A 25453-nucleotide genomic window follows, 5' to 3' on the forward strand; every position below is an offset into this window, starting at 1 on the left:
CATGTTCGTTAGTTGGCCAGAGGAGAGCTGGCCCCTCGACTGAGTTTCTCCCAGGGTTTTTTGTTTTTGTTTTTCTCCATTTCTGTCACCGATTAAGTTTGGGTTCTTGCCACTGTCGCCTCTGGCTTGCTTAGTTGGGGACACTTAATATTCAGCAGTATTATTGACTTGAATGCACTGACGCTATCGGATGAGAACTGAATGCATATAGGATTACGGTCTGGAGACTGGCTAGGCCACTCCAAGACCTTAATGTGCTTCTTCTTGAGCCACTCTTTTGTTGCCTTGGCAGTATGTTTTGGGTCATTGTCATGCTGGAAGACCCATCCACGACCCATCTTCAGTGTTCTGGCTGAGGGAAGGAGGATCTCGTCCAAGATTTTACGGTAGAGAAACAGCCCAAAAGCATGATGTTTCCACCTCCGTGCTTGACTGTAGGGATGGTGTTCTCGGGGTCATAGTCAGCATTTCACTTCTTCCAAACATGACGAGTTGAGTTGATGCCAAAGAGCTCATCTGGCCACCGTACTTTCTCCCAAGCCTTCTCTGAATCATAGATGTTCATTGGCAAACTTCAAAAGGGCCTGTACATGTGCCGCCTTGAGCAGGAGGACCTTGCTGGCGCTGCAGGATTTCAAACCATTGCGGCGTAGTGTGTTACCAATGGTTTGCTTGGTGACTGTGGTCCCAACTGCCTTAAGATCATTAACAAGCTCCTCCCGTGTAGTTCTGGGCTGATCCCTCACCTTTCTCATGATCATCCTTAACTCATTCTCATGATCATCTGCACCCCATGAGCCCAGATCTTGCATGGAGCTACAGACCGAGGGCGATGGATGGTTATTTTGTATTTCTTCCATTTCCGAATAATGGCACCAACAGTTGTCTTCTTACCAAGCTTCTTGCTGATGGTCTTGTAGCCCATTCCAGCCTTGTGCAGGTTTACAATCTTGTCCCCGATGTCCTTCGACAGCTCTTTGGTATTGCCCATGGTGGTGGAAAGGATGGAATGGAAGATATAGTTTTTTTTACTCATAACGAGCTGACATTAGGAAAACTTTCTTAAAGTGACAGGACTAATCTGTGTTTCACATGGGCACATTACCAATCTGTGGGAGCCAGGATTCTTGCTGGTTGGTTGAGGATCAAATACTTATTTCACTCAATCAAATGCTAATCAATTCATAACCTTTATATAATGTGTTTTTTTTCTGGATTTTTTGGTTGATATTCTGTCTCTATCCATTAAAATAAACCTACCATAAAAGACCCTTCATTTCTTTGTAAGTGGGCAAACTTACAAAATCATCAGGGGATCAAATACATATTTTCTCCACTGTAAATCCGAGCTTTGGCTTTACATCACATGCGATCTACTCGTACAGTGTCAGTAGGTTACCATGCTGAAATCGCACAGTGTATGCTTACCTTAAGCAAGCCAAAGACGACAGTGGCAACAACCCAAACCCCATCAGTGACAGAATGGAGAAAAAAATTGAGAATGAGAGACAGACACGCAATGGCAGATTCAATGGACAGTAGCACAATAAATATGTGTGAATGAACCACTATTCACTCATTCACCCTTCTCTCTTCTCTACAGGGACCACAGTTATCCAGGTAACAGCCACAGATGCAGATGACCCTTTGTTTGGGAACAATGCTAAACTCATCTATTCAATCCTGCAGGGGGAGCCCTACTTCTCAGTGGAACCCAAAACAGGTGCAGATTCCTTGCTCAGCAATAACCTTTGTGCTTTAAACAGTCATGTTTAAAGTTATCTGAATCTCAATGCATTAGGGTTAGGGTTAAATGGCATTTATGTAAAATAAAGACAACATTGTAAGTACAGTATAGTGATTAAAACGAAGATACTGTGTCACAATGAAGTATTGTGAAACATGTCCATTTTATAAACTACACCTGTTACTCTGCTAGGATACCCGTTTCAAAGTCCTGATACTTCGGGCTGGTCGTTTGGCTTTTAATCTTTTGTGGCAGGGTCATGGCACAATTGTTTATGTTGTTTGTTTCTTTCCTTTTTGCTTCTCTGTCAGTTTTTTGTGTCTCTGGTCCTCCCCTTACTTTTGCACATTTTTATTTAATACACTGAGCAATCATTCACAGTGCAGGGTCGAGAAAGTCAGTGAACCTTCTAATAACCTCCTTTAACAACAGAGGCTCTTTCTTCTAGCTGCCTATATGAATTCTGACAAATTATGTACTAATTACCATTCTTCTCCACAAATCGGTTTCAGTTTATGAATATTTGTTTATGAATATTTGTTTATGAATAGTTATCTAACACAGATTTACTTGTGTTCTTTACTTGTTTGCTTTGGATCGTTATTTTGCTGCACCACCCAACCTCTCTAAAGCTTTAAGTTAAAAAATGCTGTTCTGGCATTCTCCTGTTAAATTCATTGTTCATTCAATGAAATTCAATTGCAATGCTTCGCAGTTGGAAAGAGGTTTTGGTGTTGGTGTGCAATGTCCCTTTTTCTCCAAACAAAACCATTGTGCATTTTTGAAAAGATAAAAAAAAATTGTCTCTGCTGTTTCTTTAAAGGAGGTCTGTCCAGTGTCAGGCTGGGCAGGTGATAATTATAACACTGAGCTTGATACATTTCATTTGAAATTGTGTCCTGATTTAATTTGTTAAGGCTCCAGTTAGTCCTTGTTGGGAGTTGTATTCATGAAAAAGAGAGATCTTTGATGAATGAAAAGACAACACTGGAGCCTGGCGCAATCTTAGAGGCCTAGTTCGCTTGCTAAAAGTGGCAGGGGGTGGGTTGTGGGTAATTTATGAAATATAACAAATAATTATTGTGCTAATGCAGTGTCTTATTTACTAGCCCAGGAACAAGAAATAAATTGTAACATAATGTAGTTGTAATTCCTAAATATGTGACGCAGAAATAACAACGATTTTAATAAACAGGGGAACACTCAGGCATGTCAATACCAAACAATACATAAATAAACATCAGGGCTGTCACAATATCAGATTTTTCACACCATGGTTATCGTGGACAAAATAATTCATGGTAACGATATATCGCAATATCAATAGTCAAGTCAAGTCACCTTTATTTATATAATGTTTTTACAATACAGATTGTTTCAAAGCAGCTTTACAGCAATAACAGGAAAATAATGCAACAAAAGTTTGTTTCGGCTGTACAGCAGATCTAGAAGAAAATAGTTCAGTGATGGTTAATTTTTGCTGTTAAAAATGTATTAATTTAGTTCATTTATCTATACAGCCACTCTGGAGAAAACATTGATTTCAGTTCAGTTCTCATATAATAGTGTCAATAGTGTTCCCGGTTCCGACTGACCTAGTTTATGCGGCCTAACAATCATTTAACTGATTGGAATAATAGACATTTATAATGTTCTATGTGTATGCCAGGTCAAAGAGATGTGTTTTTAGTCTGGGTTTAAACTGACAGAGTGTGTCTGCTTCTTGAACAATGCTGGAAGACTGTTCCAGAGTTTTGGTGCAAAATAGGAAAAAGATCTACTGCCAGCAGTCGATTTAGATATTCTAGGTATTATAAAATGATGCTTTATTAACAAAGTTCGGGAGGAGCACGTTCAGATAATTAAACCTAATTAAACACACGTGGAGCACATTCAGATAATCAAACCTAATTAGACACGAGTGGTGCTTAATCAACGAGTTAAGCGCTGTGTGTATATATACAGCAAACTTACCTCCGTTCATTGACAGTTTAACAGCATTTGGCCCCGCAGTACCTTCCTAACATGTCCGAATCGAGCTCTTCCCGTTTGATGAAGAATCTTTCGTCCTTCAGGATTAGGAATCTTTGCCACAATCCTCTGGTATTATCTCGTGGGCGTCAGGCCAAACAAACGCCACCGCGGGCGAAACATCCACAATCTACTTCCGCGTATTTTTTTAAACCGGACCATTCAATAATTCCTGCCGTAGAGAAATGGTCATAAGGCAATGCCGCCCTCTTAATTCGAAGGAACGGGTCTTCCTCCAGCGTCAGGCCGCCGCAGCAGACCCTAAGTAAGCCGCGCTGCAGATTCAGTCCCGGTCAGTCCACACTCAACATCTGCCGGGTCAACTCTGAGTGCTCAGCTCAAAACCTTTTCGTTTTCTGTCCCTAATTGAACTTCGCATCACTTCAGTTGTTGAATCACGAGCAAGTTATGCTATCTGGATAATAATTTTGATCGGGGGAACACGCGTTAAATAGTTTCCGTACAAATGATTTGCCGTTCATTAACGCGATGCTTCCTTGTGGTAAACTCACACGTAAACAATAGGTCGCACATTACGTGCAGATTGCACACAGAATCATTAAGAACCTTTCGTTAACACTGTCCTGCAATTTATTTACAAAAATCGCTTAGAAACTTAAAGTTATAGCATAAAGGTATTTTTATTTATTTTTTGAAGTAGGTAGGCTAGTTTAAACCCACAGTTTCACTATTGGTTTTTCTGATTCAGAACGAACAAATCGGCAGGGAATATGACCCATAGAAATGATCAAAATAAACTGAGAAAATAAGAACATTTTCGTACGTTTAATAATCGATCTCTCAGCCCGTACAGTTTCTGCTGAGCTCGGGATTCCAATTGCACAGGTTAAAACCATGGGTTCAGCCTCGTCCATTTGAATTCTGTGCATTTACTTGGATACAGTTGTTTTCCAGGCCTCACTGCACAAGAAAAAAATCGATAGGATATTTTTGATCTCGTCCACCTTCCCACTGTTCTAAAACGCGAACTGCTATCTTTGCTCGGCCACTTAAACTTCAGATGCGCATAATCCTGCAAGGATTTAATCTCTCACCTCCTCTTCGCGTTTTTGATTAACGCGCAAGAAGACGAGCATCGGCCCACCAGGCCCCAATCTACTCCTCCCTTTGCTCAGCCTCACACCAGAGGAACTCAATTTGTCCAGGTAAATTTCTCCACTGCCGCAGCAGTGATGTCTTCTCTGTTCCCGCAGGAGCTCATTTCTCCAGGTAAGTTTTCTGCTCCCGCAGGAGCTCGGTTTCTCTGGACACAAGTTTGACCCATGCTTTTTGCTTAAAGTTGAAGACCCAACTTTGTGTATGTTTTGTAAAATTCCCTTATCTGTCAAACATGTTTTATTAGATTGTTCTGGCCTTAACGCAAGCAGAATGCTCTTTTATGAAGTTTTTTTCATTGAAGGACATATTTAATAAGATTATGCCTGAAAAGGTTTTGGATTTTTTTTTTTATCATGTTAATTTAAAATTATATAATATGACTTGTTGTTTATATTTGCTTTGTTTCTATTGTATTTATATGATATTTGTATTTTTGTAATTGAATTTTTGCCATGAAAATAGCTCTGAATGCCGACATGGCATTAAATAAAATAATCTGATCTGTTTCTCTGGCTATTTTCTCCACTGCCGCTGCAGTGATGTCTCCTCTGCTCCCGCGGGGGCTCTGTTTCTCTGGCTATTTTCTCCACTGCCACAGCAGTGATGTCTCCTCTGCTCCCGCAGGAGCTCTGTTTCTCTGGCAATTTTCTCCACTGCCGCAGCAGTGATATCTCTGCTCCCACAGGAGCTCTTTTTTCTCCAGGTAAGTTTCTCCACTGCCACAGCAGTGACGTCTCCTCTGCTCCCGCAAGAGCTCTGTTTCCCTGGCTATTTTCTCCACTGCCGCAGCAGTGATGTCTCTGCTCCCGCAGGAGCTCTGTTTCCCTGGCTATTTTCTCCACTGCCGCAGCAGTGATGTCTCCTCTGCTCCCGCAGGAGCTCTGTTTCTCTGGCTATTTTCTCCACTGCCGCAGCAGTGATGTCTCCTCTGCTCCCGCAGGAGCTCTGTTTCTCTGGCTATTTTCTCCACTGCCGCAGCAGTGATGTCTCCTCTGCTCCCGCAGGAGCTCTGTTTCTCTGGCTTTTTTTCCACTGCCGCAGCAGTGATGTCTCCTCTCCAGTACCTCACTATTCAGAATTAATATTCCTGTTAAAACCCCTACGTGATGCCTCTTTCTCTGTCCAGCGAGCATTGGTCTCCCAGCGGACGTTGCATGCCTCTGTTTCCTCTTTCTCTGTCCAGCGAGCAATTGGTCTCCCAGCGGACGTTGCATGCATCTATGTTTCCTCTTTCTCCGTCCAGCGAGCATTGGTCTCCCAGCGGACGTTGCATGCATCTATGTTTCCTCTTTCTCTGTCCAGCGAGCATTGGTCTCCCAGCGGACGTCGCATGCATCTATGTTTCCTCTTTCTCTGTCCAGCGAGCATTGGTCTCCCAGCGGACATTGCATGCATCTATGTTTCCTCTTTCTCTGTCCAGCGAGCATTGGTCTCCCAGCGGACGTTGCATGCATCTGTTTCCTCTTTCTCCGTCCAGCGAGCAATGGTCTCCCAGCGGACGTTGCATGCATCTATGTTTCCTCTTTCTCTGTCCAGCGAGCATTGGTCTCCCAGCGGACGTTGCATGCATCTGTTTCCTCTTCCTCTGTCCAGCGAGCATTGGTCTCCTAGCAGTCATAGCATGCATCTGTTATTCCTTCTCCGTCCAGCAAGCTTTGGTCTCCCAGCGGACGTAGCATTCATCTATGTTTCCTCTTTCCCATCCAGCAGGTATTGATTTCCCAGCAGACACAGCAAGAAATCTCCCGGCCGGGCTTCCAAAATTTGTCACTCCGCCGTCGGCCGGTAGAGCCTGTGAGCTGCTCCCGTCGGAAGCTACATGGGCCCTATCGGTCGGCCATCTTAGATCTCGCTGCTCCCCGCCCATCGGTCGGCAGAGATCACCCGTCATTCCCAAATCTTGCTGCTCCTCATTCGTCAGCCAATAGGGCCCGTCCGCCTAGCGCAGTGAGCTGCTTCCGCCAGAAGCAACATGGGCCCTCCTGGTCAGGCGGCATAAATCACGCTGTTCATCAGCCGGTAGAGCTCGCCTGTCTGACGCTGTGAGCTACTCCCGTCGAGAAACGGTGCGAGCCCTCCCGACTGTTGTTCCAAATTACGACTGCTCCCCGTTCGTGAGCCAGCAGGCCCTCCTGGTCAAGCAACCAGGCCCGCCAAATTCTCTGCGTTTTGGGGGGTCTTTAGTCTGGCGGCTGTCCTTTGCTCTTTTTGCCTTTTGGGGGAGTACTCTGGGTTCGGGCAAAATTCCGAGCTCGGAGCCCTCCCCCCGGACAGCACGCCAAATACGCATAATCTTTACTCTGTTTAATTGATGTAAGTGTGAACTCGTGAAATGATGCTTTATTAACAAAGTTCGGGAGGAGCACGTTCAGATAATTAAACCTAATTAAACACACGTGGAGCACATTCAGATAATCAAACCTAATTAGACACGAGTGGTGCTTAATCAACGAGTTAAGCGCTGTGTATATATACAGCAAACTTACCTCGGTTCATTGACAGTTTAACAGCATCCCTCCACCACCCCATCTCCTCACTTATAGTCCTAATACTCTTACAACAACGGGGGGAGTACTCTGGGTTCGGGCAAAATTCCGAGCTCGGAGCCCTCCCCCCGGACAGCACGCCAAATACGCATAATCTTTACTCTGTTTAATTGATGTAAGTGTGAACTCGTGAACTGGCCAGAATTTTGAAATAGCAATAGATAGGGCTGGGCGATGTGGCCATAAAAAATGATCACGATAATTTTTTTATATCAGTCGATATCGATAAATTATCACGATACATGTCAAATCTTTATTTCTTTCAAGTTTAAAGGCAGATTTTTTGCTCCTAAGTGAAAGTTGTAGAAACCAGAGCGTTAATTGTGGTTTTAAACTACTCTTTATTGTCAGAACATATCATGACAAACACTTGCCAAACACGAGAACATTTGCCAAATCTGAGTTAGAACATTCAAACGTGTCATTTTTCCTTAACAAAATAAATATCTTAATAGAAAAAAAATATTAGTTTCTAAATGTGCTAATGTTTATTTGGTAAAATGTAATATTCTGACTGTTTGAGTTTTATTAAAATTAACCATTGGTCATCCAGCATCATGCATTTAGATAATGATAACCACAGATAAAACCGGGCATAGCCTATAGCACCTCACTATCATGGCAATATGTTACTTTATGGTTTCTATGGTATTTGTATGAAAAACTGAAGCCTAAATACATTATTAAATAATGTTATTATATTCCATTAGTCCTCACATTGTCTACATTAATAATATAATACAATTCAATATGAATATCCCACATTGCATAGTGCAGTTAATATTAGTAGGGCGAACGTTACAGTAAATCCATGGTAAATGATGGGAATTTGTAGACGGAAAAGCCTTCTGACTGTATCGTTGCGCAAAGTGTTTCTCCTGTTCGTCAGCGCTGTTTCATCTGCCTTTAAACTGGTTTAAATCACTGAGACATTTGTGTTCTTCGCTGAACTCAAGCGCTTCTCACTGGATCTCGTGACCGAGGCCGATCAGAGTAAACGCGTCTGCTCTAGTGAGCTCGCGCTGCCGTTTGGACTTTGAGCCGAGCGGAAAAACAGTCCGTGAGGCACATAAACATTATCGAACATTTATCGAACTCTTGATATGAAAAATTATATCGCGATAACCATCGTTTTATCGCCCAGCCCTAGCAATAGACGTGAAGGACTATAATGCATTAAGAGCTCGCTCAAGTACTTGGGAGCTAAACCATTTAATGCTTTGTAAGTAATCAGCAAGATTTAAAAATGTATACGATGTTTAATAGGGAGCCAATGCAGTGTTGACAGAACCGGGCTAATATGGTCATACTTCCTGGTTCTAGTAAGAACTCGAACTGCTGCGTTTTGGACCAGCTGGAGTTTGTTCATTAAGTGTGTAGGGCAACCACCCTGTAGAGCATTACATTAATCTAGCCTTGAGGTCATGAAGACATGAACGAACTGTTCCACATTTGTCATTGAAAGCATATAGCATAATTTAGATATATTTTTTAAGATGGAAGAATGCAGTTTTACAGATGCTAGAAACGTGGCTTTCAAATGAAAGAAAGGTATCAAAGAGCACACCCAGGTTCCTAACTGACGACAAAGACTTGACATAGAACTTGCCTCGTCCACTTCACGAAGTAGAACACACTTCAAAATGGCGGCTGGGATCCCCCTGAGGGAAAGTGCTTAGGGAAGTTTGCGAGTGCGTGTCTAAAAGTGGAGTGGAACGGAACCCTTGTGATCTTGAAGTCCTTGATAAGCTTGCTCAGGTGTGTTTGATCAGGGTTGGAGCTAAACTCTGCAGGGCATTGGCCCTCCAGGGCAAGATTTGAGAAACCCTGATATAGTGCAAACGTACATGTCTTACTAGAAATAACATTTAGCACTCTTGAACAAGGACAGTCTGTGCTTAATGTTTATTCTTATTTCTCTCCAACACAGGTATAATTGTGACGTCATGGTCTAATATGGACAGAGAAGCCAGGGAGGTATATCTGGTTGTGGTTCAGGTGAAAGATATGCTGGGACTTAATGGAGGCTACAGCGCCACAACCACCGTGACCATCAGCCTAATGGATGTCAATGACAACGGACCCACTTTCCAGCACAGTGAGAATCCAAAACATGACACATCAGTCAATCAAACAAACAAATTAATTATATTAAACTTATGGGAAAGACAGGACCTTTTATACCCATTAAAAATGGCTTTATCACATTATATATTATTATATTATATTTCTTTGAAAGGTTTTAGGTTTTCTTAAATATCAAATTTGAATATATCAGTAGCGAACCGTGACTCTCGAACCTTGGGCGGGCATTCCAGGGTTCTCAGGATGCTTAGAAAACAACAATGTTATCTGGCAACGAATTCAGTCAGCTAAAAAGGAGAGGAAGGAGCTCCATGTGACATTCCTGGATTTGGCTAATGCATATGGTTCAGTGCCACATGAGCTTCTTTGGCAGCATTGGATTTTTTCAGAGTACCAATGTCAATAACAAATTTAGTGAAAGCCTATTTTGGAGATTTGCAATTTAGTTTCTCAACTCCAAAATTCAGCACCGCATGGCACTGCTTAGAGGTTGGAATAATGGCAGGATGCACCAGTTCTCCACTGGCTTTTACCATGGCAATGGAAGTAATCATTAGGGCATCAAGATGGGTAGTAGGAGAGCGCTTGGCTTCTGTGATGCGACTACCACCAATCAGAGCATACATGGATGACATGACAACCATGACTACAACAGTAGCCTGCACTAATCGGTTATTGGGGAAGTTAACAGATAATATTGAATGGGCACGAATGCAATTTAAGCCCTCTAAATCAAGGAGCATCTCGATAGTTAAAAGAAAGGTAGTAGATAAAACATTCTTCATTAATGGTGAGGCAATACCAACAGTTTCTGAGAAGCCAGTGAAGAGTCTTGGGAGATGGTACGATGGGGATCTAAAGGACACAGTTCGAGTGGGAGAAGTTAGACGACAAGCAGTGGAAGGGTTGAAGAGCATAAACAGCTGTGCTCTACCAGGCAAACTAAAACTCTGGTGCTTTCAGTTTGGTCTACTGCCAAGGTTGCTGTGGCCACTGACTGTGTACGAGGTTTCTTTGACAACAGTGGATAAGCTGGAAGCGTTAATAAGTTCATACATCAGGAAATGGTTGGGAGTTCCACGCTGCCTCAGCAGAGTGGGACTTTATAGTAAAGGAGTATTGCAGCTGCCAGTCTCTGCTTTAACCGAGGAGTTTAAGTGTGCCAAGGTCAGACTGGAAATTACCTTAGTAGAGTCACGCGACAAATGTGTAAGGGAGGCAGCCCCTGTGTTAAAAACTGGTAGAAAGTGGTCAGCAAAGAAATCTGTAGTAGAGGCAAAGGCTGACCTTCAAATTGGGGATATCGTGGGACAGGTACAGCATGGAAGAGGGGGTTTTGGGCTCAGTTTAGCTCCTCCTAAATGGCACAAGGCAGGCCCAGCTCAAAGGAGGAATCTGGTAGTCAACGAGGTGCGAAAGCAGGAGGAGAAGATGAGATGTATAAAGGCCATTTCCCAGGCCAAGCAGGGAGAGTGGATGAGATGGGAGAGTGTGGAACAACGCAAAATGGGCTGACAAGACCTTTGGTCAATGGAAGAGAGTAGGATCAGTTTCTTTATTAGGTCAACATATGATGTTCTCCCATCACCGCAGAACCTAAACCTCTGGGTAGGAGAGGATCCCTCTTGTCCTTTGTCTTCATCACCTGCCACATTAAGGCACATTTTGACAGGATGTAAGGTGGCTCTTAGCCAAGGTCGGTTTACTTGGCGCCATGACCAAGTATTGCGATGTTTGGCTTTAGCATTGGAAGGCAAGCGTAGTATGACCAATAAGTTGCCGCCTGTTCTAGCAAAACATTACACGCAGAAGACAATATTCCTCCGCCCAGGCGAGCAACCACCAAGAAAAGGTGCTAACACCAATTCTCGCCCAGGACAACTGGAAGCTGCTGGGGACTGGAAGATGCTGGCTGATCTTGATCAACGGCTTATTTTTCCACCTGAGATTGCCACCACTAACCTACGACCAGATATTGTTTTGTGGTCTGGATCAGCACGCATTGTTCAACTGATAGAGTTAACAGTGCCATGGGAGGATGCAGTAGATGAGGCATATGAGAGGAAGAAACTGCGGTATGCTCATCTGGCCACTGAAGCAGAACAGCGAGGATGGAGAGTCCAGGTTTATCCAGTGGAAGTGGGTTGTCGAGGTTTTGTGGCACACTCTACAACCCGGTTCCTCAGAGACGTCGGATTCAGTGGCCAAGAGTTGCGTCGCACAGTAAAGAACTTATCTGAAGCAGCAGAAAGGAGCAGCAACTGGCTGTGGTTGAGACGGAAAGATTCTAGCTGGCTGTGTACAGGCCGCCACGCTACGGTTTCGTAGAATTCTTGAAAACTTGAAGAGTCTGTTGGTTTATTTGTATAGGTTGTATAGTATTTACAGTCATTACGTTCCTGTGTATATTGCGTGAATGAAGGGTGGTTGGGCAGATATTGTGTTTTGCGGTAGGTGGTATGCCATACGGAACCGTTGCCACTGAAACTGCATATTAACGCACCAGTGGGGCTCGACAGCCTTAGTCAAACGGGTTGGCGCGTATGGTTGGGTTTACGGAGAGATTGTGAGATTGTGGTTAGGTCTCAGCAGCAGGAGGGATGTAGAGGTCAGTAAGCTGGGCTGAGTTGAGTGGGGGACGGAGGGGGGTGACTCTGGGACGCCAGAGTCACTGTCGAGCCCTCTTGAGGTGTCGTGGGCTAGTCGACGAAACACTGAGGACGGAAGGTGCCCACTTGAAGACCCTAGAGATGTCCCCTACTTGGCTCAATCCAGACGGTTGTCGTGCTGGTCCACTAGGGAGACCACACTGTAGTTGCAGCCGTCGTGTGTGCTGACGCGCCAAGTACACTGCAGTCGTTAACGCCGGACAGAAGGGGAGTCACACCACCATATGGAAAGAAGCGTAAATGGGTGAAGCATAGTTTACTGTAAAGCTACGTCTTAGTGTTGCTTATCTTGGCGAAAGCCGAGTACAAATCAGCATGAAGTTTTAACATCTACTCTCGTGTAATGGAAATCTTGGCCCTCTCACCCCCTTATCCCATCTGTAAAAAAGTAAACTCAGCCTAAAATCAGCCTAGCTTACTGTGTCCTCTTCTATAATACTGCATGTTACCTTTGACAAGAAATGCCACAAGCAAACATCAGAGTGAGCATGAGAGTTAACACCAAAATTATACAAAAAGTAATAAAATGCAAATCATTACAAAAAATTGCATCATCACACAATCTGTGTGTTATTTCTGTCACAGTGTCTGGTTTATGTTCCTTGGGTCACCACTAGATGTCCTCCTTCCCCACGGTGTCCATCACACTCTTGAACTACATCCCCCATGATCCTTGTCTTTTCATTGCACTCAGCTGTCTCTTATCACTGATTATTGCACTCAGCCTGTTCCCCATTAGCATTGTCATTTCCCTGTGTATATAACCCTGTCTGTTTCAGTATGTGTCACGGAGTCCTTGTTTGTATCACACCACTTCTTAGGTCGGTTGTTGACTGTGTCTTGTTTTGTTCTTGTGTTGGATTGCTTCTTTGGATTTTGACCTCTGCATGGACTGGATTATGATGTAACGGATTGGCCCTTAATAAATATACTGCGCTTGGATCTTCTCTGTCTCCTTGAGTGTGGATCGTGACAATTTCAGTGGAATATGGTGACAACTGGCCACAAAACCAACAGAATTTAATGTAAGCCATCATGACAGCGCTCAGACTGACCAGTAATTCTGCAAAATAACTTTTCTAAACTAAGGCTTAACATATAAAACAGCGGCAGCGGCCAGAATAAACTTAGTCCTGTTACCTATTTGATTTTAAATAACTTACCCAAACAGCAAACAATTCCAGAAGTAAGCTTTAGCTTCTTGGTTGATGCTGTCATCCAGGGTTATTGCTTAATTGCTGGGGTTGAAATGCTTTAAAAAGCTTTGCCTTTCTGCGTAAATTCAAGCTCTGGTGTAGATCTTCCTTCCTTGTACCACTGGTGTCATCTAGCTCCTTGGCTCTGCACCCCCCCCCCACCCCCCCCCCGCCCCCGCCCCCCCAGTCTACTCTACAGTGGCCATATCTAGGTCTGCCCTAGGACTCCTCTGGGCTCCCTCATCCATCTGAACCAGCCTCGGTCGGTCAGCGCTCAGCTTCCAACTCGGACTTCTGGGTCCCTGGCTGTGCCTCGACCCTCCACCCCTTCAGCTCCACCTGGCTTCTCCTTCTCTCTGGGCTTCTCGATCGTCCTCGATTGCTCCATCATCGCCCCGGTCAGCCGAGTCTCAGCCTCGGTCCCGCGAGTCAGCAGCTCCACTTTGGGCTTCCGGGCGGTGGGTGTCGCCCTGGTCCGTCAGCCGCTCTGCTCTGCCGGTTCTTCCACGTACCCTGGCACCCTCCTCCGTGGTGTTCGTCTCCACCAACTACTCCTCATCCCCGTCCATCACCTGCTCCACGCCCACCTCCAAAGCCCTCTCCACCCCTCCACTGTTGGAAGTTCAGTTATGGCGCGAGGACTCACCTTCCGGGAGGGGAAACTACTGTCACGGTCTCTGACTCTCTTTTTGATATTCTGTTGTGCTTCCCTTAAGTTCCTGTTTCCTGCCGTTTAGTTTCGATTTCTGATCATGTCCCTGTTAGTTTCTATGGTTACTTATGATTATCTGCTGTCTTATTTAGTTCATTATTATCACCCTCATATATACTCCCTGCCTTCTACACTGACACGTTGCAGTTGCACAGTAAAAAACTATAAAAGAGACTCAATTTATGCTTTTTTTTGTAGAGCAGCCAATGTTGCTCACATAGAAAACAGCTTAATAAATAACATTATATAACATCTTATAATGTGGTGATGGAAACTATTTCTAAGAGGGTTAAATAATAGATGTCCATGGAACATTTGCACAGTAGCAGAAAAAAAACACATAGGTGTGTGAGTGGTGACAATTTATGTCATTATCAGCATTCAGTGATTTATTACATTATGTAGTTTTTGTTTTTCTGTTGCCAAAGCACATGAACATTGAAAGTGTTCTATCATTTTCCTCTTTATGTCCAGATTTGTACACATTTGCTATATCAGAGTCAGCCCCAGTGGGCACCACAGTGGGAAGAATAATGGCAGATGACAGTGATGTTGGTCTGAACGCTAAAATGAACTACAGCTTAGAGGATCTCGAGGAGAGCAGCACCTTCACAATCCAGACGGACCCTGACACTCAAGAGGGGATTGTCATACTGGATCAGGTCTCATAGTACAATCCTTTTATATGTATATGTATTATCATCTAATAATTGTTTACAAATGTTGGACATGATGTTCTCAGATTCAAGCATCAAACATTCAAGACACTTTATTTTTATATACAATTTTGTTGAATAATATTTTAATTAATCATTAAAATGTGTTGATATTATTTTAATTTATTATATTATATTATATTATATTATATTATATTATATTATGAAACATTCAATCATATTGAGGCAGTACTTTTAGATATACAAAAAGCCTTACATCCCCCATTGGGAGATCTTTTATGTGTTTTCTGTCTTTTATAAGTGTTCTCTCTTCTCTGTAGCCACTGGATTTTGAGAGCAAGAGGCGGTTTGTCATTGCTGTAGAGGCCATCAATGAAAACATAGACACACGTTTTTTAAGTGCATATGAGTTTCAAGACAGGACAACACTCAAAATTACTGTGACAAATGTGGACGAACCACCCATCTTTTCTGAAACACCTTATAGCTGGAAAGTTCTAGAAAGCGCCCAAATTGGCACTCAAGTCGGTACAATCTATGCTAGAGACACAGACACAACCAACAACCCCATAAGGTAATTTTCATTTTTATTTTTCATTTTCTCCTTTCCCGTTTGGACCCATACTAACCCTTAAATGCCAGGTGACTCTAACTCAACCAATGTAATACGTCCAGGGCAGAACTGCAAGGGCCAGATCAAAAAAACATGAACCCAAACGCCAAAAAAAAAAAACTCAACCCCTCAAAGCCCACCTAGCAACATGACACAATAGCCGCCTTTCTACTGTCAGGCTAGTGAGAATCAGGGCTATTGTAGGAAACTCAGAAGTGAAGATCAGGAGACTTTATTGAGAATATGCTGTTTCGCGCCAATTGAGGCAGACATGTATGGTGTTTTGTAGGCATTCGACTCTTATCCATGTTGGCCTTGCACCCAGGGGTGGATCCATGATCTTATCTAGGTCCATCACAACCCATGCTAGGAGAGGAGCTGCTTTAACCCTCTGGGGACCAAGGTGTTTTTGGGGTCCTTGAGATGTTTTGACATGTCCTGACATTTGTGCTTTTTTCAGTTGCTTATAAACATATTAATGGCACAGGTGAAATTACACTCTATTTAGCACAAACAGGGCTACCATAATATGTGAGCAACATGTATGTACATGTTTATATTTCTGAGAGAATATTGTTTATGCATGGTTATTGAAAAAACTAAAAATTAAAGTTTCTGAAATAAAGCCACAAAACACATACTAAATATGTGTCCACAAGACTTTTGACTAATGGAAGTTGTGGCCTAGAGTTTTTGCTTCAAAATGATCTGAAAATCATCCTGTCTAATCATTCACATAACACAATAGATTCTTTTAAATTGTGAAAAACATTTTTTGTTAGCCAAGGCAATATGCGAATGGGGGTGAACTGCCCAACCCCATTGTGAATAATTAGGTGGTTGAGAAGACAAAGACGACCCGCATATTAATGAGCCTTTCATTCAGGTGTGTCACACAAGAAAGAATGCAAGGACAATATACACACACACACACACACACATACATACATACATATATATATATATATATATATATATATATATATGTAATCAAAATATAAATGAAAGTCAAAAGCACATTTTTAGTCATACCTGGAAACAAATCCTGTTCAAATAGGTTATATGGGCCATTCTACAGAATTGGTTCAAAGTTAGAGTTGGAAACATCTTGAAAAGAAAATTGTCTTTTTCCATAAATGTCTTAGTAGGCCAATACATTTTATCATACATATTTCAAAGTTAAGGATTCATTATTTTGATATAGCTTGCATTGGAACAAACACTATTCTTAGTTGATTAGTTTATTGACAAAACATACTATATATTTAACATATGAGCAGAAACTGCTAACAAAAGCTTATTTGATGTCTATTTTAGAGTTAAAACTTTATAATCTATCCAAAACTAGTCACACACACACACACACACACACACACACACACACACACACACACACACACACACACACACACACACACACACACACACACACACACACAGAAACATGATTCAAATTTAAACAGTAGGCTATTTTTGTGTTTACAGACACTAACGTTATTATATATCGCGATTAGAACAAAGCACAAGAATAAAAACACTTACAGTTCAGCTCGCTCCTCGAAGTGAAAATAAACCAGCACTTGTTCTGAGGTAGGTAAATGTCCCAGGATTATTCCTCACAGCCGCGCAAGACGACAGTACATTAATCTGACTAAATATAGTGTGTTTACCGAGTTTATGTGGGCGTTTACACGTCTCAATGTGTTGCTTCAGATCATTAGCGTTTGAATAGCGCGCGCTCTCCGTGGGCGTGTCACATTAGCGGAATAATGAGATGCGAGAACGATAATGAGAACGGCTGACACCTCACTATTTTTATATAGATTACATAAACAGAGAAAATTTATTTTAGTTTTAAATTAGATAATTTAAAAGTACAAACTTAAATGATCATAAACATATATTGCTCATGTCTGGGTGAATAGTATTCACTGAGTTAAGTTCACGGACATGGAGAGGCAGAACGATCACCCTGTTTTTTTCTTTATTTTACAAAAGCACAATATTTTATTTCGATTGTAGGTGGGCACATAAAAAAGTAGACATTTAACAGTTTATTTTTTAATATGTCTTAACTCTGTATGACCAGAAATGATGGAGTAGTTTAAGTCTATTTTTCTGCTATCTGAAAAAAAAAAGCCAAAACGCACCGGTGGGTTTGCCGTCCCCAGAGGGTTAAATTCCAATACCATACATTTCCAAACATTAACTTAATTACTTAGCTTACATTCATCAATCACTTTGTGTTTAATATTGTTAGACCAGAAGAGAACCCCCTGTAAATTTGGAGCAATCTGGAGAAACAGACCGAAAGATTCTGAATCTACAGAACAGAATACATTATGTTTGCCATATAGTCCATGTGCTTGTCCAGACAGTCCACATATTTTGTGGATAGTTGAAATCTGCATGTGGTAACAAACAATAGAAGTATATGAGAAAAATTGCCCCAAATAACAATTGTTTTCCTTGAACAGATACAGCATTTCAAAGAGCAGTGACACACGACAGATATTCAGAATTGATCCTAGTAATGGGACAGTGTGTGTGGCCAACCATTTGGATCGAGAAACAGCAGCCTGGTACAACTTGACCATCAACGCCAGAGAGATCAGTGAGCACATTCTTGTCATTAACATGCATCAACCTCTAAAGCCTGGAACACACCAAGCCGATGGTCGGCCGTCGGGCAGTTTTTGTGCGTCGGCCGACTAAGTTTTCTCAGTGTGTTCCGCACCGTCGGCTGAAATTGGTCCTCGTCGGCTTTGTTTCAGCCGATTCGACAAGTTGAATCCGCGTCGGGCCGTCTGTGAAAGAGGGAACTCTGATTGGCTGATCAGCTTAGTGAAAGAGTCAGTGCACGAGAATAATAGCCAAACAGCGAGCAAAGCAGTCAAAACTGTACAGATAGAAGGCTGTTCTTATGTTACGTCATCTTACCTGAGTGTTCCTTGGCGAATATTTTAATATCAACATGAGCGGAGTGAAATGAAGAAAATGTTTAGCAGGATTGATATTCAAAACGGTAAGCACGCACTGCTTTGTTTACGGTGTGTATCTGCAGCCTGCAGTGTCGGTTTCTCTTTTTGAATGACGAATATAGACGAATATATGTGCAGAAATAGACAGTTGTCTCATTTACACGCCGGCGCAGAACGTGCATTCTAGCTAACAGTCGGCAGTAGTTCTCTCGGTGTGTTCAAGTGCAGCTTTTTACCCCGACGCGAGGCGACAACACAGTCGGCTTTCATCAGCGCTAGTTCATTGCCTGGCAGAGAGCCTGTGCTGTGACCTTTGTAGCTCGGAGAGCAAAGTCTGTCCCCAAGTGCAGTTCCTGCATCAATTCTGGCTCAGAACTACCCTCTTGCAGCTCTTTTAAAGCTTTGGCCTGATGGACCTGCAGAATGGCCATGGCATGCAGGACATAGGCGGCCTATCCAGCAGCACTATAAGCCTTCGTTAGAGACGAAGTGAACTTACGGGGCTTGGACAGGAGTCTGGGACCATCCTGACAGGTGGTGGCATTTTGTGGGCATACATGGCCCGCAACAGCACTTTCCACCTCTGGGACGTCTGTATAGCCCCCTGGTCGTCCCAACGTCGAGGGTACTGAGGGTGGAAGAGATCTTGAGCTCACTTTTTTCTATGGAATGCTGTGTTTTAATGTTTTAACTACAGCTAGGATTCCTTGGCGCATGACAATTTCGCTTTGAATTGTGTTCTAAATAGCAGAACTAATGTTCTAAGAAAATATTTGTGCGCAAGTAATGATCAATGATGTGCACTTCGTCTAAGCAGATGGCTTAGCAACATAGTCAGTAGCCCTATAATGACAGACACTGAAGGACACGCTCGGTGATCGAACAGTCCATTGGCCGGATTGAATATGTCTGATGACAGTAGGCTGTAAAACCTCTGCTGCAAGCAGGTGCTGTTGGTGTCATGCACAGACAGGTTTTCGGGGTCTTCCCAATATTATGAAAAATACTATTGTATTTGAAGGATAGAATTTGAAGACAACGGTAAGATATGCACATTTTTTTTTTGTAAATGTTTTGTCAGTGACACGCTGAGTTTCACAACAGACACTTTCCACAATCCAACGGCAGCTCTCCAGAGCATTGACCCGATCGCCACAAGCCCTAAGTCAATCTCTCTCCAGCTTCCTGTTACCCGGTGGCTTTTATCCAGTCTTTCCACACCAATTACTGAAACAAGACACAGGTGTTTGTCATTTGCACTTGAGCTACTTACAAACCGCTTGTCTCCTGGCTATCTCTCCTGTTGCAAACGTAATAATTATTTATTTCATAGCCGGCAAGTATTCAGTGAAGTGACTCTTTTTCATTCAATTAATCAGAATGACTAGTTCACAGTCAATCTGAAAGATGAATGAATGATTGAATGAATGAATGAATGAGGCATTTATATAGCGCTTTCATATGTACTACTGTACACCCAAAGCACTTTACAATCATATCAGGGGATCTCTACTCAACCACCACCAGTGTGCAGCATCCACTTGGATGATACAACAGCAACCACAGTACAACGGCGCCAGTGGGCTCACCACACAGCAGTGGAGAGGAGAGAGAGAGTGATAGAGCCAATTCAATGGATGGGGATTATTAGGAGGCCATGATTAGCAAGGGCCAATGGATGGAATTTGGCCAGGACACCGGGGTTACACCCCTACTCTTTACGAGAAGTGCCATGGGATTTTTAATGACCACAGAGAGTCAGGACCTCGATTTAACGTCTCATCCGAAGGACGGTGCTTGTTACAGTATAGTGTCCCCATCACTATACTGGGGCGTTAGGACCCACACAGACCACAGGGTGAACAGCGCCCCCTACTGGCCTCACTAACACCTCTTTCAGCAGCAAACTAGTTTTCCCAGAAGGTCTCCCATCCAGGTACTAACCAGGCTCAACCCTGCTTAGTTTCAGTGGGCAACCAGTCTTGGGCTACAGGGTGATATGGCTGCTGGCAAAAGATGTTTTTTTCCACATAATCCCCTGCACAGAACTTTTCTTTGATTGTCCAAGAGAGTTCTGAGCATGTATGGCGGCAAGTTTACCCCGGCTGAGAATAACATATCTCAATCTATCATCTATCATCACAAGTGGATGACGCCGACCACTTTCAGAGGTAGTAGAAAACGCATTCGACCAGATTGATTTTGTAATGTAGATGTTCATGTTGGCGAATGCATTTTATTCAGCTCATCAAAGAGGTGTTTGTTGGCCAGGGCTTGATAATGTATCACAGTGAATCACGAGACATTGGGGAGTCTTTTCTTTCAAACACTTATTTTTCACCATAACTGAAGCAGCTCCATATGTGCAGCATGTGACTAAATAATTATAGGGAATTTTTTTCTTCGTGAAGTATGTGTCAATTGCGTGGAAAATATCTTCTCTGCATGGTGTTGTTGACAAATTAGTAGACAAAAGAATGCCCTATTTCAGCATCTTTAATGTACTGCACATATTTTTTGACATGACACTTTAAGAAAGTTACTTCTCTTTTTTTATTCAAAGAATTATTTATTGTGTCGTTTCAATTAATAATAAAAGAAAACATTTCTTACTCTTATAACCCTCAAACTGAGAGTGAGTTTGGCAACCCCTCAAAAATTTCTAGCGACCCCTAGTGGGGATCCACCAATCTATGCCAAGAGCCTATTCTCTTCCTAATGAATTGCCTCATATGATTCAAGGAAGGAGCGAGGTTACAATATCACTCATTTCAGACTATAGTGTCGTTTTTCTAAGATATATCTTTTATAGTTACTTAAACACACTTTGAAAATGAACAAGATTGATTAATTGATGGGCAACAGACAGTAACATGTATGTGTTGCTGCACCTTTCAGGAGATGACCAGCTGTCCTCCTCTGTGTCTTTACTCATCTCAGTCCTGGATGTCAATGACAATGTGCCTACCCTGTCACAAGACTATCAGCCCTATGTATGTGAGGACACACAGGCAGGAGAGGTAACACACACAAATGGCCAGTTTAAATTTTTTCATAATCGGTCCTGACATTATAGAGCTTTTTCTGTCTCCTATGAGAATTACTTGCTCACCCCTTTTAGTTACAATAACTATTTAGATCAGTGAAGAAGAGAAATCACAGAAAGATTAACAGCTAACAGTGGCCCGATGTATTAAAAACATACAAAACAAATATATTTACACTAATAAGTGCATATTCTGTATCTAACTGGATGATTTTTTTTTTTTTTACATAAAACCAACATTTCAACAATCCCCAGATATACTGTATATACACACACAATAATCAAAGTATATGTCCTATTGGCAAGGTTCTAACTGGTTGCATTTGAACTGTCGATGAATTCATGTACATGCACAGATCATAATGTTCTCTGTATGTCTCACTTGAAGCTAATTGAGTTGATCAGTGCCACTGATGCAGATGATCCTGTAGATGGCCATCATTTCTATTTCTCCATGATCCCAGACAAACACATCAATCCCAACTTCACCATCAGAGACAACCAAGGTTTGTCACAACATTAGCTTTCTACGTTTAGAATGGCCAGTTTCACACATCTTACACCTGCGGCACAAACAGTGCCTTTTGCTGCCTATATTGGTGTAACGCTTTCCAAGGAAGATGAAGTTGATTTTAAAATAAAACAAGACTTATTAAATAACTATAGTTAAACAAACAACGATCCATCAATAAAAAACTTTGTGCTGTGCACAAATAATACCAGACAATGAGTGATACAAACAGAGGAACTTAAATAGACAGAAACAATGATCTAAATGATAAGCAGCTGTGACGTTTAATCAGTGTCCTTAGAAACTAATAATTGGTGGGAAACTTAAGCCGAGTTCAGACTGCACGATTTTAGCCCCAATTTTGGCTCGCCGACAGGTTTTGAGAAATCGCCGACAAAGGCCCGAAATCAAAGGCAAATCGGTGCTCGTTCACGCGATTGACAATCACGCAGTGTGAATGAGCAAAGACGCGATCTGAGAGAATTGCCGACGAGTCCAGATATTTAGCATGCCAAATATCTGGACCTGTCGGCGATTCAAAATCCTGCTGTGTAAATGTGTTCTGACTGAAAACTACATCGGCGATGACCGACAGCCAATGAGAGAGCAAGATACAGGACAGCAGGATGTTCGGGGAGGAGTTAGACCAGAATATCAGTATTTTAATAGATATATTTACAATTATATCAAACAGAAACAAAGTAGCCTACACATTTGCTTGACCAGCAGCATATTGCAAAATAATTTTTTTTTACTCCCAACTCTCTTTGCAGAACACACAATCCTTGCTCTCGTCTCCCCAACCATTTCCTCCTGCATAATCTGTTTTTCTTTTCTCCTTTTCTCTGCAAATCAGCGCACAGACAATTGGGATCGCAAGCTTCTTGCAAGCAATCATTTTTAATAAAAAAACGTCAGAGTGCGCAGCGTTATCCGCTGTGTTTGACGTCAGAGTGCGCGGCGTTATCCGCTGTGTTTGACGTCAGAGTGCGCGGCGTTATCAACTGTGTTTGACGTCAGAGTGTGCGCCGTTATCCGCTGTGTTTGACGTCAGAGTGTGCGCCGATATCCGCTGTGTTTGACGTCAGAGTGCGTGCCGTTATCAGCTGTGTTTGACGTCAGAGTGCGCGCCGTTATCCGCTGTGTTTGACGTCAGAGTGCGCGCCGTTATCCGCTGTGTTTGACGTAAGAGTGTGCGCCGATATCCGCTGTGTTTGACGTCCGAGTGCGCGCCGTTATCCGCTGTGTTTGACGTCCGAGTGCGCGCCGTTATCCGCTGTGTTTGACGTCAGAGTGCGCACCGTTATCCGCTGTGTTTGACGTCCGAGTGTGCGCCGTTATCCGCTGTGTTTGACGTCAGAGTGTGCGCCGTTATCCGCTGTGTTTGACGTCAGAGTGCGCGGCGCTATCCGCTGTGTTTGACGTCAGAGTGTGCGCCGTTATCCGCTGTGTTTGACGTCAGAGTGCGCGGCGTTATCCGCTGTGTTTGACGTCAGAGTGTGCGCCGATATCCGCTGTGTTTGACGTCCGAGTGTGCGCCGTTATCCGCTGTGTTTGACGTCCGAGTGTGCGCCGTTATCCGCTGTGTTTGACGTCAGAGTGCGCGGCGTTATCCGCTGTGTTTGACGTCAGAGTGTGCGCCGTTATCCGTTGTGTTTGACGTCAGAGTGTGCGGCGTTATCAGCTGTGTTTGACGTCAGAGTGTGCGCCGAAATCCGCTGTATTTGACGTCAGAGTGCGTGCCGTTATCAGCTGTGTTTGACGTCAGAGTGTGCGCCGTTATCCGTTGTGTTTGACGTCAGAGTGTGCGCCGTTATCCGCTGTGTTTGACGTCAGAGTGTGCGCCGATATCCGCTGTATTTGACGTCAGAGTGCGTGCCGTTATCAGCTGTGTTTGACGTCAGAGTGCGCGCCGTTATCCGCTGTGTTTGACGTCAGAGTGCGCGCCGTTATCCGCTGTGTTTGACGTCAGAGTGTGCGCCGATATCCGCTGTGTTTGACGTCCGAGTGCGCGCCGTTATCCGCTGTGTTTGACGTCAGAGTGTGCGCCGTTATCCGCTGTGTTTGACGTCCGAGTGTGCGCCGTTATCCGCTGTGTTTGACGTCAGAGTGTGCGCCGTTATCCGCTGTGTTTGACGTCAGAGTGTGCGCCGTTATCCGCTGTGTTTGACGTCAGAGTGCGCGGCGTTGTCCGCTGTGTTTGACGTCAGAGTGTGCGCCGATATCCGCTGTGTTTGACGTCAGAGTGTGCGCCGTTATCCGTTGTGTTTGACGTCAGAGTGTGCGCCGTTATCCGCTGTGTTTGACGTCAGAGTGTGCGCCGTTATCCGCTGTGTTTGACGTCAGAGTGTGCGCCGATATCCGCTGTATTTGACATCAGAGTGCGTGCCGTTATCAGCTGTGTTTGACGTCAGAGTGCGCGCCGTTATCCGCTGTGTTTGACGTCAGAGTGCGCGCCGTTAACCGCTGTGTTTGACGTCAGAGTGTGCGCCGATATCCGCTGTGTTTGACGTCCGAGTGCGCGCCGTTATCCGCTGTGTTTGACGTCAGAGTGTGCGCCGTTATCCGCTGTGTTTGACGTCCGAGTGTGCGCCGTTATCCGCTGTGTTTGACGTCAGAGTGTGCGCCGTTATCCGCTGTGTTTGACGTCAGAGTGTAAGCCGTTATCCGCTGTGTTTGACGTCAGAGTGCGCGGCGTTGTCCGCTGTGTTTGACGTCAGAGTGTGCGCCGATATCCGCTGTGTTTGACGTCAGAGTGTGCGCCGTTATCCGTTGTGTTTGACGTCAGAGTGTGCGCCGTTATCCGCTGTGTTTGACGTCAGAGTGCGCGGCGTTATCCGCTGTGTTTGACGTCACAGTGTGCGCCGATATCCGCTGTGTTTGACGTCAGAGTGTGCGCCGTTATCCGCTGTGTTTGACGTCAGAGTGCGCGGCGTTATCCGCTGTGTTTGACGTCAGGGTGCGCGGCGTTATCCGCTGTGTTTGACGTCAGAGTGTGCGCCGTTATCCGCTGTGTTTGACGTCAGAGTGTGCGCCGTTATCCGCTGTGTTTGACGTCAGAGTGTGCGCCGTTATCCGCTGTGTTTGACGTCAGAGTGCGCGGCGTTGTCCGCTGTGTTTGACGTCAGAGTGTGCGCCGATATCCGCTGTGTTTGACGTCAGAGTGTGCGCCGTTATCCGTTGTGTTTGACGTCAGAGTGTGCGCCGTTATCCGCTGTGTTTGACGTCAGAGTGTGCGCCGTTATCCGCTGTGTTTGACGTCAGAGTGCGCGGCGTTATCCGCTGTGTTTGACGTCAGAGTGTGCGCCGATATCCGCTGTGTTTGACGTCCGAGTGTGCGCCGTTATCCGCTGTGTTTGACGTCAGAGTGCGCGGCGTTATCCGCTGTGTTTGACGTCAGAGTGTGCGCCGTTATCCGTTGTGTTTGACGTCAGAGTGTGCGCCGTTATCCACTGTGTTTGACGTCAGAGTGCACGCCGTTATCCGTTGTGTTTGACGTCAGAGTGCGCGGCGTTATCCG

General features: G+C 43.8%; 1 protein-coding gene across 4 annotated transcripts in view; it reads left to right on the forward strand.

Annotated features, from left to right (window-relative positions):
* Nucleotides 1–25453, forward strand: part of cdh19 (cadherin 19, type 2) — a 78038-nt gene that overhangs the window by 19284 nt on the left and 33301 nt on the right. For all 4 annotated transcript variants that reach the window (XM_056243265.1, XM_056243266.1, XM_056243264.1 and 1 more), the window contains exons 4-10: nt 1604–1723; nt 9374–9541; nt 14580–14767; nt 15103–15356; nt 17873–18009; nt 21275–21396; nt 21811–21928. In XM_056243265.1, coding sequence (XP_056099240.1) covers nt 1604–1723; nt 9374–9541; nt 14580–14767; nt 15103–15356; nt 17873–18009; nt 21275–21396; nt 21811–21928 — 1107 coding nt within the window. The remainder of the gene's footprint in view (nt 1–1603; nt 1724–9373; nt 9542–14579; nt 14768–15102; nt 15357–17872; nt 18010–21274; nt 21397–21810; nt 21929–25453) is intronic.

This window comes from Rhinichthys klamathensis, unplaced genomic scaffold (assembly GCF_029890125.1).
Source record: "Rhinichthys klamathensis goyatoka isolate OS25496 unplaced genomic scaffold, OSU_Roscu_1.1 h1tg000783l_1, whole genome shotgun sequence".
NCBI classification, from domain to species: Eukaryota; Metazoa; Chordata; class Actinopteri; order Cypriniformes; family Leuciscidae; genus Rhinichthys; species Rhinichthys klamathensis.